The sequence below is a fragment of the Ptychodera flava genome, chromosome 9, assembly GCF_041260155.1.
Source record: "Ptychodera flava strain L36383 chromosome 9, AS_Pfla_20210202, whole genome shotgun sequence".
NCBI lineage: Eukaryota > Metazoa > Hemichordata > Enteropneusta > Ptychoderidae > Ptychodera > Ptychodera flava.
In genome coordinates, this window is record NC_091936.1 from 31,964,512 (window position 1) to 31,976,643 (window position 12,132).

Genomic DNA, 12,132 nt, shown 5'->3' on the forward strand with positions numbered 1-12,132 from the left:
AATGATTGAAATATTCTTTGATGAAAGTTTGAGCAAAAGTTTAAGTCCTTCACTTTCTAGGCGCATACTACCTTCATGGTAAATTTTCTCGTTCATTGTCCTGAACCACATTGGAATGGTTTGAGGTTTTAGATAGCACTCTTTTATTGTTATGAGCAAGCGAACCAAGGGATTAACATTTTTTATGCAAGCGATGAGGGGAAGGTCTGTATTTTCAACGCAATGCATCTGAATGAAAAAAATAATAAACTTTACAAGCTGACCGTGTTTTCGAGCTGAATACAACTTTTGCGACATGTTTAATGAAGCATGGTTACCACAGTAGTGCAGATCAAGGTGAGAATTTGTATTGGGGAATTATGACAGGATAAAGACACTGTTAGTCTCTACTTATGTTGATTACAAAATAGTTATGATAATTCTGGAACCATAATTGTAACGGCAACAGCTGGAGGATTCTGGAGGAAGTCGTACTTTATTAACGAGGAGGTTGACAATTTAATGTGATCTGCTTTATTTAAAAAAATAACACGAGTTCGACAGTGCACATTTTGAAGTATCTGAGTAAACACATTAAAAATCCTTGTAAACCTGAGTAATGTCTTCTGATTTTTTACGATAGTTTGCTCATCGTGTTTTGAACGGAGTGTATTCATATAATTGCACATACTCGGTGTTGAAATACATTGTATTTCATCGATTTATCAAAGTTCCATTTTTCTGATAAAAAGACTGTTCAAGATGGGCAACCGTAGAAGGGGTTCATACAAATTGAAGTATTTTGTTTTGCTCTCGGTATAAACATATTGCAAGACAAAATTTGCTTTTTGATCTTTGGATTGCGATTGTAGACAAGGGAAGACCAGAAACTGATATCGTGATTTTTTGTGTTATCCACTCGAGAAGGTAGTTACCTGATTGCCGAAATACAGCAACAAAGTGCGTTCCAAGAGGATAAAAATGTTGGCTCCATCGTTTACGAAAACATCGTGATAGTAGTATAAATAACATTCACTGTCCTTGCAGAAATGCCTTCGTGTTCAATTACTTGACATACGCATCTATGTTACCCCATGTTTCACCAATGACTCGATGAATAATTAATCCGGCCGATCAACTTTGGAACGTGTGGACTTCAAGTGGGTTAATCCATGTTTATCTGACCAGAATGGCACTACCATCACAGTTTTGATAAACGACTGCTTCCTCTGATAAGATCCCTAGAGATATCGACGAGTCTACAACATCCTGTTTTGAGATGTAATATGTAAGATTAATGTCTTTGTGTACATATATAACTCCATTTGCAAACGAAAACATTACAAACAAACAAACAAACAAACAAACAAACAAATAAACAAACAAATAAAACGAGGCGGGTATCTTGCACGAAAATAAATGACATTTATAATTACTGAGTATTAATTATTTTCAGAGGATATGCTGGAACAATTACTAAACTATAATGGCGAAAACGTATTTTGTTTGTTTCTTGGAACTCCTAGTAAGTCTGATGAAACACTACTACTACTACTACTACTACTACTACTACTACTACTACTACTACAATATTGACAACCCTCGCTTGACTAATTATTTTGTACACATGTATTGCTTTACTTCGATTATTTAAGTAAACATCAACGGCAGGGTGAATAAATGAAAGAATGAATAGATTGATTGATGGATGGGTGAACGAAAGAGTGCATGAACGAATGAAAGAATGAATGAATGAATGAATGAATGAATGAATGAATGAATGAATGAATGAATGAATGAATAAATGAATGAATGAATGAATGAATGAATGAATATCGAGGGCAAGGACTTCGACCGAGTGTTACTGCACAAAAACTTACCAGTGAGGGCCATTGCTCGGCTCAACTCATCCCGTAGAATCTTCAAAACTTCTTTAACTCCTTCTTCTCCCTGTTAATCAAGAAATGGCATGACAGACCGAGAATGACCTAGTTGCATATAAAATAATTACCATTTCCACTGCACCCCCCTTTAGATAATGAACATGTTGATAGACAACTTTACTAACGCTCGCATTGTGCTAACAAGTTCTTTGCCTACCCCAGGAACATGTCTGCATGCGGCATGTTGGCTTCATACACAAGTTTTTCAATTCTCTATATCAAAGGCATTAGGCAGGCTTTTCCTCACAAGCTGTGGTGCCTCTAGTTGTAACGTTTCACAATTTTCGCATAATTTTTTATTGACTGTGTGACGATAGTTTCTTTCGTGAAAATAGTTGAGATTCACTGTATGCGTGTAATGTGCCGTGTTAACGTAATTATTAGTGTTGTTACACATATTCAACATAGCAGTGCTCATTGTAGACTGAAAGATCTGTTGCTCGAGGACCCTCCTACGCTCCCCTCCTCTCAGAGAGAGCGCCCTCCACCGACGGATCTTCCAGTCTATGCTCAACTCTGTGCACTAGTATTGATAATCTGCCGGACATTTTAACGTACTCTTTGGAACAGCACAAAAAAAAAATGGTTGAAACGCCGGGGACAGGGGATCCCATAGAAAGGTGCACGCATGGTATGTGCCTGAAAGATTAACTTTTTAAGGAAAAAGCCCTAAACATGGGTAGTAGATTTTTCATTTGAAAAAAAACCCTAAACATAGGTCGATTAAACTTAGAAAATGTCACCCTGCTTTCGTATAAAAGGCAGCTGATAGAGGACGATCTAGAAGTTCTGTCGTCGTCCTGGAAATTCAGACAGTGTTTTGTGAGATAGGCAGATGATAACGTGCAGGGTGGGGGATGCCCATGCTGTAAATGCAGAAATCGATGATGAGGAGTCCAGTATTGGACAGCAGATCGCAACTTACATGTATATTGTGTAACTTGAACATTTTCACAACAGATATATCGAAAAAAACAAACAAACTAGTAATTCAGAGTGGTATAACTTACGTTACAGGCTAATCCATAGAGGACCGGTCTTCCGATGAATACAGCCCTTGCACCCAATGCCAACGCTTTAAGCACATCAGTGCCAGTTCGTATACCGCCATCTACGTACACTTCCAGTTTGTCGCCGACTGCATCAACGATGTCTGACAGCAGGTCAATCTATCATTAAGACGACAAACAGGGAACGCTCCCTAAATGAGTCCGCTCGGGGGCACAATAAGTGGGTTGATTCAATGACACGACCAGAGTACCTTCCAGACCAAGGTCGTGACAGTTTTGTAGACGTGCAGAACAAAAGTATACAGATAAGCACAAGTCACTACTGTAGCATAGTCTGAGATTTAACCTGTCATCGTGGAGCTCTGAAACACCTAAAGATACCGGGTTGGGTTTTGCAGAGCCACAAAACGGCTAAATTTTGCTAGAGTTAAAATTATACTCGTTGGCTTAGTAAAGATATTTGCCCCCCCCCCCACAGGTGCGTGGAGTTGCCGTGACACGTACTTCTCTCAATGTATACTACACGACAACTCCACGCACGCACCTGTGCGTGGAAACTTGTGATAGCGTACAATTGCAAGTGTAGGGCCAAACAGCGATACGACTGCATGATGGTAGTGGCAAATGGAAAACATGTCCAGTAGCAATGCTATAAATGTTCAGATGTATAGCCACAACGCTGACAATTTCATTTCAAATCTTACCGATGCTGGCGTACCATCCAAGTTTCTGCCGCCGTGATTGGAAACGATAATGCCGTCTATCCTTCGTTTGGCCGCTAACACAGCATCCTCTACTGAAGTGATCCCCTTAAGGATGATTGGTAGTTTTGTTATGCTTCTAAGCCACGCAATGTCCTTCCAATCAACGCTGGGGTCCGTGTATTTCACATCATTTGGTATGCCTTCTAAAGAGCGCAATTTCTTGTCCTGGTGAAACATCACATGAATATTTTGAAAATGTTAAATAAGTATCATGATATGACGGGTCACCATATCAACTTCCAATTTGAAACATATCGAAATAGCTCATTTTTTCTGGTAAAAAAACACAGTTGTCCATAATTCAACAACTTATACCTAGATATATTAATTATATAATATTACTTTATCCGATATTTGGTATAAAAGTTAATTTTAGTGTAAACATTGTATCCCTGTTGAGTGCAGTATAAAATATTATAACCACATGCTATTATATTATATATTTATTATACCGCCACATGCTAATTCGGTGTTGCGATTTGCTGGATTACGTCACGTGACGAGAAAATAGATACGTCTAGGCACCCCCCCCCCTCTCCACTGACTCGACACAATTGACGTTTAAGGTTACTTGTCATTCCCTAGAGAAAAAGTCCTTGATCAAATTTGGAAAAGTGCCTGTCACGTGACCGTAGTGTCGTCTGCAGCTTTGAAACAATGGCGGGTGACTATAGAACGTGATTTGCGCCCGGGATGGTGCAACAATTTTTGAGATATGAGCTCCACAAACTTGACTACAGACGGATGGAGAGACTGACTGACACACACAGATTGGCAGAGTGATGACATTGGCCCCTAGTATGCCTCCGGCGCACGGGGGCCAAACGGAAAGTCGCCATCATACCTTGTGAACGAATTTCTCGAGATTTCCAACGCGGGAAATCGGAAGAATAGCATATCCACCGAGCCGCACCAACCGTCTCTTCACGCCTACAGCAGTACCATCCACTGTTACAACGATTGCTTTGAAGCCTGCCCTCTCAGTTCGCCCGACGAAATCTTCTACTGACTTACGATTTGGCCACAATGAAACAGACTGCCACTTGTTCGACAATGGCCGTTCGGCTTGGAGGTCTTCGAGTGAGTTATTCGACATATTACTCATAATCATGATCGTGTTCATCTCAGCGACAGCTGGAATGTTAAAAAGATCATGGGTGAAAGTGAGGTGGCACTTGATGAGTAGGGGACACACTCTCATTACTGTGAATGACAGATATGGACCACTTGCCTTTTGTAAAGTCAAGGTTCCAGCTTTTCTCTCCACATTTCGAAACTTTGAGCAAAGTTTTTTCTGTGTTGCATTTGGTGAGAGAGCCAGTAATTGTAAGTTTTGATTCATTTGCACTATTTTTTGTTTCAGTGTCAACTACGATTTCCTGTTCTACTCCCTCAACTGAGATACACAGTATTCAACTTGTCAATTCAGCCTGTACATGCATGGACTTAATTGTTATTGTTGACAACTGAATTCTGATCCAGACTAGAATGCACATTTAAGGCCTCCCTCAATACCCCCTTATGATCAAAACTTTTCAAATCCCCCCAAAACTATCAGAAGCCCGCATATTTGTAAAGGATGTACGCGCAGAAAAAATAAACACGTATTGCGCCGTTCCGCTCGCAGGTGTTCAACACTACCTGTTATTAGCAGTTTGTAAAGTAATATTCCTAAGGCAAGTTCTTAAATTGATTCATTTTTAAACGCATCGGTGAACTTTTTGGATTTATCGGTCTAAGCCAACTTGAGTTAATCCAACTCTGGCCAGGTTAATTGCTCCTGCCGAAGAGCACACAAAATGACGATCATGAGAGAGTAGGCAAATTGTGAATTCGGGCTAATTGCCATATTGTATAAACTGAGCATAGTGACCTACCAAAAATGTGTTTAAAAAGTACAAGACATATATGAATTAGATGCTACTCAAAATTGACAATACTGGAAGGTTAAAATATTCCATCAGATAAATGTTTTAATCTCTGAAATTTTGGGTGTAATAATGGCAACTTTAGTCACATATTTTTTCATTTAGTCTTCACTATTCAAAGTTTTACTTTTGTATTATTTTATGACAAGAATGTGAAAATTTAGAAATCAAGCATGTTGACCCCATCTTTTTTCTTTAACCCTTTCAGGCCTAAACCTCTATATATAGGGGTAGCTCTGGTATGTTACCAGAAAGTCAGGCCTGAAAGGGTTAATATTTGATTATTCTCATATGCCAGAATTCAAAAAGTCCTACTAGTTTTTCAAGTCTCCTTGTCTTCCATGCGTTACTCTCTGACCTGATCTTGTGTACAAGTATGTTTTTTTTTGTATTTAAGTTGTTTATTGGTAGCATTTTCTTTAGTTTTCTAATGAAAACTTTCACAACATGCTTTGTTATTCCCCCCAAGAGTATTCTGTACTTTTCACAATTTTTAACTGTAGATAAAGATGATTGGTGTCATATCTTTTCACTACCTTTCAAAGTTACAATAGAAACAAAATCACAAGAGTTCCAATGGAAGTTATATCAAAATATCCTGTTACAAACCGTATTTTGTTTCCAATGAATCCTCCCAGAGTTACCAGTAGCTTGTGTACTTTTTGTCAATAAGTTGACGAGACTATTCTTCATTTATTTGTAGAATGCGAATGTGTGCAATCTTTATGGAGAACCTTTTTTTCGCCTATGGGGCTCTGCACTTGATGCACTCCTACTCTTTCGATTGAACAAATTCTCTTAGGAGATACATCTTTTAACTCACTGTTGAATCACCTAATTCTTATCACTAAGAAGACTATTTACGACTGAAAGGTTAAAAATAGGCTCCCATCCTTTAATATTGTGAAAACAAATGTGCGAATCACGAAGAGAGTCGAAATGTATATTTCCAAAAGAAATAACTGTACTGAGAAATCGTTATTGAAGTGGTAAAATTTTGAAGCATAATGTTAATGATATCTGTAACTTGGAAAGTCTCTTCTCAAATTGTAATGCCATGACTTAGTTTTTTATTTCCAAACCTTTATTTATTTCCCTGTAAATGTATCAGCGTCCTTTTTTGATCGCTGTTTAAACATATTTCTCCCGAGATAAAAATTATAAAATGTAAAAAAAATTTTCTTTAGTAACAGTAACTTAGATTAAAATGAAGTACAGTGCTTAGTTATCTACAATTTTGTGTTAAAATTGAAATCCATTCGCTTCAATGTCTCTCTAATTTGTCTTTTTCCAGAGCTATCACTGTCATGAGCGTCATTTGACCCAAACTCTTTCTTCAACAACCTAGTACAGCAGAGTCAGAGCTATCTCTGTCACTGCTCAGGTATGCAGTGACAGTGACACTGCAGTAGCAGGGCGGTAGCTGATAGTGACACTTCCCGTAGGGATCACAGGGGTCTATTCTTCCTTGTTTGTGAGTGTCTGTGTTTGTTTGTGTGTAAGTGTTTGTGTTTGTTTTTATTTGTTATTTTTAATAAAATAACAGCGAGAAGCAGTTTGATTATATTTGTCAACAAAGAGCCGTTAATTATTTATTTATTTATTTGTTTGTTTGTTTATATTATTTCTGATGGTTAGGGTTAGGGTTAGGCTTAAGTTAGGGATAGGGTTAGGTTACGTTAGGGTTAGGGTTAGACTTAAGTCACTCCCTCTATATTACCAGACAGAGGGGTGATCCAAATGATCCAGCGATGACTGGTCCATATTCTATTAATTCAACCTATGGCCAGGTCCTATAGTCGCGTTGTTTGAACAAGACTATTTCAACATCTTCCGTACTTAGCAATGCCTGCATCTTAATAAATGTGTTTCCCTATACCCCCGACCCGGGAATAGGTGAGGCTAACCGGAAACATTAAACGATATTTTTACTAAATTTAGTATCACTTTATTATACTATACTCTGTTTTATTTAATTTTATCTGCTAATACCCAAAGAAAAGAAATGGCAGGATAACAAGAAATAAAAGTGTGTAGTGGTACTCGTGCAGGTTAGTTTTAAAAAGGCACCATTTAATTTTATTTGGCGAGAATTATTTATATATCGTTACAACCTAGAGAGGCTCGCCTGAGGTATAACCGATAGAAAATTTAGTATTTCAAATGAAATATACATTTTAGTGTTATGGTTTCATAGGCGCGTATACAGAGTCTGACCGACAGATATCTTTTCATGCGCTAGTTAAACCATTGTTCGGGCCTCCTTGAATATGTTAGGTACCGTTACGGTTGGTCGAGCTAATAAACCCATCGATGCAGACGATGGATTTTGAACCCCGTCAAGTGGTTTAATTTGAGAACGAACAAACCCTGAACAATCGCCTTAAGCATAGGCCTACGGTCAGTCCTTTCTCGTGTTTAAAGGGATATAGTCGTCGGAACTGCGCTCAAAGGTCGCATGGGACCCATATGACCAATGTAAACACTGTATCCAAGGTACGATGGTGATTGATATAAAGTTGAGACATGTCTGTCATGATCTACATCGTTGCAGCCATGATGATGTGGTGCATCTATACATCGTGCACGAAATACATTATTTGTAAACAAGAAACTTGCACAGGCGCAGTTCCCACAACTGTTTCCCTTTAAAATTGGGTTAAATCATCAAACACCGTAACTTTCTACCACACATAATATACTCTAAACAATAACGATGATAAAAGGGAATGTTTTCATAAAACTGCCCGATGCCTAGCAATTTAGCGTAAATCGGTTTCAACTTAGGCGAAATAAAATCGTTATACCGGAAGTATTCGTCGTGGCAGAACGATCATTCCGCTAATAGATCATGTGTGGAAAGGTTTGACCTTGCCTCCTCAGAAGATAAATCAAGTCATGATCTTGACCTTGTAAACAATATAGATGATGATACATCAGCAACACTCTGGGCATGTCACCCAACTGCATAAACGATGACTTTTCAATTCTGAGTAGAAGAAGACCATTAGAAATTTGACCTACAATATCAACTTGCACTCTGCTAGAATGGAGAAAACCTCGTCGTTCAAAATGGTCTAAATCTGGAAATTTCTAAATCGAGAGAGCATTGACCTCAAACGTCCGCTTATCTACCTTTGCAGGTTGCAATTTCGGCCTCGGGATGCGCCATGCCATGAAAGGCCGTCGGCGATATGCATATCGGCATAGTGATCCTCTCGCCGAGAACAGTAGTCGCAATATCTATGGCTGAAACATCTCTCAATACCCGCGGTTTTAACCAATATCTATAAAATATGAAAAGACCATATGATATTTTGTCACTTTACCAAGTATTTCGAACACTTTCAATACATATACTAAAGTAAGGAGATTGATTCAGGCTGTGATATAGCCGGTTTTGGCGGGAAAGTAAAAAGTGTCTTTGAATTTGATTGGTTAGAGATGAATCACGTCAGAAAGAATTGGAACTATGTGTAAACACAGGACGTTTGGAAGGAACTGTCTATCTTCATTGTCAAGGAATTAAGAAGTAGCGATTTCTGCTAAACGTTCCCAATAATATGATCAGAATTTTTCAAGCTTCCCCCCTATTATCATATAGCCGCATATTACAGGCTTTATCGACAAACTGAATATTGTGTGTTTCAGGTGCTGTTGGGAGACAGCAAAAACTGTATTTGATATATTGCTTAAAAATTTTGAAAAGAATTATTATCAGTTGCTGCTTCTGTCCCGTTACTTGGCCTATGTTTTTTTTTACGAAATGCCATACATGTTTAGAATTTTTCGAGATAAAATCATGAACTGTGACAAAATTGTTCTATATTTTGTGTAATTATTACAGTACTAACATTAGAACAATTGGATGACATTAAGATGTTACTCATTTTTCATTGAATTACCTACCAAACCTTGGAAATGTAAAAAGTAAAAGGGATTGCCCGGAACCAAAACAATTTCAGCCCTCCCCCATGGGTAGAGCAAAACTTTCAAGTCCCCCCTCTACTACCCCAAAATTTTCGATTCCTCGCTGAATTCCTCTAGCCTCTTCACATTTTGTGAACGCAGCCTTAGATGTATTTCATGCGTATGCCGTTTGGTTCTATAGTTAGAGAAGCTATAGCTATAGAGCAATGTGACGTGACCGGGGTTATGGTGATATTGTCGGTCACTTGGTAGCGTGTCGGGGCCGGCAAGGCTGATATTCCGATGTTGAAGGGGTGTAAGGAAGAAATACATCTAAGTCTAGACGAGGAAGCAGAGCACGAACACATTGTCCCAGGCTTCCAAATCTTTTGTGAGTTTCAAGGTTATTGGAATACTTCTTTTTAAAGAAAACAAGGCTTAATTATTAGCAATTTCGCAATGCATACAGTTCCTTGTTGGACCATCCCTACAAACTCTCTTATGGCCATCATCATCATCACGAGCGGTGACATGAGAAAGTGAAAGGGGTCAAACTTAAGGTCATTACACATGTCCTTGATTAACCCAAAACACAGTTTCCCCCGTCATGAGTGTCGGTGTCACGTTGTTGACCGCACGTAATGCCATAAAATTATTCACCTGTTATACTGGAAGACAGGAAACATGGGCCGGCTATGTTTGCTTGTTAAATATTTAAACATCTATGCCATTGCTATCCTTACTGATATAATTTCAGGTGACGACGAATCGACTTTCATGAGAATAAGCTTAGTACAGAACCTATTCAAACGTCATGACAGTTTTGCGTGGATTACCTGCGGTACGCTTTTCTGTTTTCTCTGAGCGTGATTTCTTCGTCAGCCCCTGAGCTGTAGTATGCCCACACTGGTAACGGCAGTATTTCCTTGGCCCGTGCCTCGAAATCATCGAGACAAACCAACCGCCTACTATCCGCCATATTGTCTCTATACGTCAGAGTGAACAGTTTAGGGGTGGACCACTTGGTTTCTGGGAGGGCTTGCGTGTACTTGTATTCTGTTTATTTGCAAGTCGTTTACAAATGCATTACTGCAAACTTTCTTAAACCTTAAAAAGCTAACTATACTTCAAGAGAGGGGGTCTTTTCCCTTTAAAAAACTCCGTTTAGCAATTTTCTATGAGGATTTTATAGAACAGCAAATTTCTTGGAATGCTTGATATCTGAAAACTAAAGTTGAAACATCAAGCAATCAGAAAAGAAAAGCATCTTCTGCAGAATATCTTTTTGATGTTCTTAAAAGCTATAAGCTATCCTAAAATCAAAACAGATAATTTTGTCACAACCTACAAGTTGAAGTATCTGAGTGTGAACATCTTTAGGAACCAGCAAAGTGAATTTCCAAAAAAGTATTTTACTGCTACCCATGAAAAATAAAGCTATAGAATTATAGGAAACTTAAAAGTGTCTCTGAATTCATCTCTGAGGGTTGTAACTTTGAAATAAAGTCAGTACGGTGATATGCATCTGCAAAGATGAACATAATGTAAATAATTACATGTTAAAGGCAAGTAACTCTAATGTTCACTGATTTGTTTCAATATTTTTGTTCGGTCTCACTACAGTTTGTTGTTTTACTCTCATTGTTGACATACCAAGAATTACAGTTATTGCATATATCCACTGAATTGTTATTGTGACGTGCATGATTGGATTTTAGTCCGAACTGAGATCCATTTGTACATGTTATTAATGCACTTTATATGTATACCTGTTGTGTTCACATGGCTGAATACCAGGCATTTCAGTAAACTCTGGAGAGTATATAGAACAAGAAATAGAAGCTGAACATTTCAATACTAAAAATAAACAGCATTAGTTTTAGATACTGTCACTTTTAAGAACATTGTATTTTACAAAAACGGTGGTTGAATGTTTTGTTTTTTATTGAAAAAAATGCATTGACTCTTTTGGACAAAAAAAATTGTTTCGACTGAACACGATTGGAACTAATTTTGGATGATTGGATGGTGAAGTATGTCGATCTTATCTACAAGTTTTATCGCATCTGCTTTTCTTTTTATGTTACACACTTGTTTTGATGAGTAATTTGCGATATTGCAACATTCAGCTATATGGCACCTAACACTTTTGAGTAATTTGCAAAATATGAAAATCCAATTATCCCAAATTAGTTCCAATCGTGTTCGAGGTAACCTTTAGAACACAAATTGCTTCAAGGATGGATGACAAAAATATTTCCATACCCATTTCCTCCAGCTCACCCCCTAAATCAAATGGTTCAACCCTTATGCGGTAAGGTCGAGGTCACTTGTCGGTCAAACCTATTGATACAACACAGTGTAGGATACCAGTCATGTAAACAACCGTTTACTCCCAAATGGAAGGCCATATCTATCTGATATCACTAATACATGCAATTTCGTTTGCACCTGGTTTGTCCGTAGGACAAACAGACTCTAATCTAATTACCGTTTTTAGCTCACGTGTTCACACGTGGGCTAATTTCATAGCGATGTCTGTCTATCTGTCTGTCCGTGTGTGTGTGTGTGTATGTATGTGTGTATGTTAGTGTGTGTT

At 38.2% G+C, this 12,132-nt stretch overlaps 1 protein-coding gene across 2 annotated transcripts; it reads right to left on the bottom strand.

Moving 5' to 3' along the window:
* Window positions 1-497: 497 nt before the first annotated feature.
* Window positions 498-10,533, bottom strand: LOC139140703 (2-Hydroxyacid oxidase 2-like). 2 transcript variants are annotated; one of them, XM_070710088.1, is made up of 7 exons: window positions 10,370-10,527; window positions 8,760-8,911; window positions 4,541-4,830; window positions 3,637-3,861; window positions 2,933-3,091; window positions 1,860-1,929; window positions 498-1,248 (listed from the first exon to the last, which is right to left on the bottom strand). In XM_070710088.1, the coding sequence occupies exons 1-7, from the start codon at window positions 10,510-10,512 to the stop codon at window positions 1,181-1,183; spliced, it is 1,107 nt and encodes a 368-aa protein (XP_070566189.1). In that variant the 5' UTR covers window positions 10,513-10,527; the 3' UTR covers window positions 498-1,180. The 2 variants fall into 2 exon arrangements, with proteins under 2 accessions (XP_070566189.1, XP_070566190.1); XM_070710089.1 differs by lacking the exon at window positions 8,760-8,911 and having other exon boundaries at window positions 10,370-10,533.
* Window positions 10,534-12,132: the final 1,599 nt, after the last annotated feature.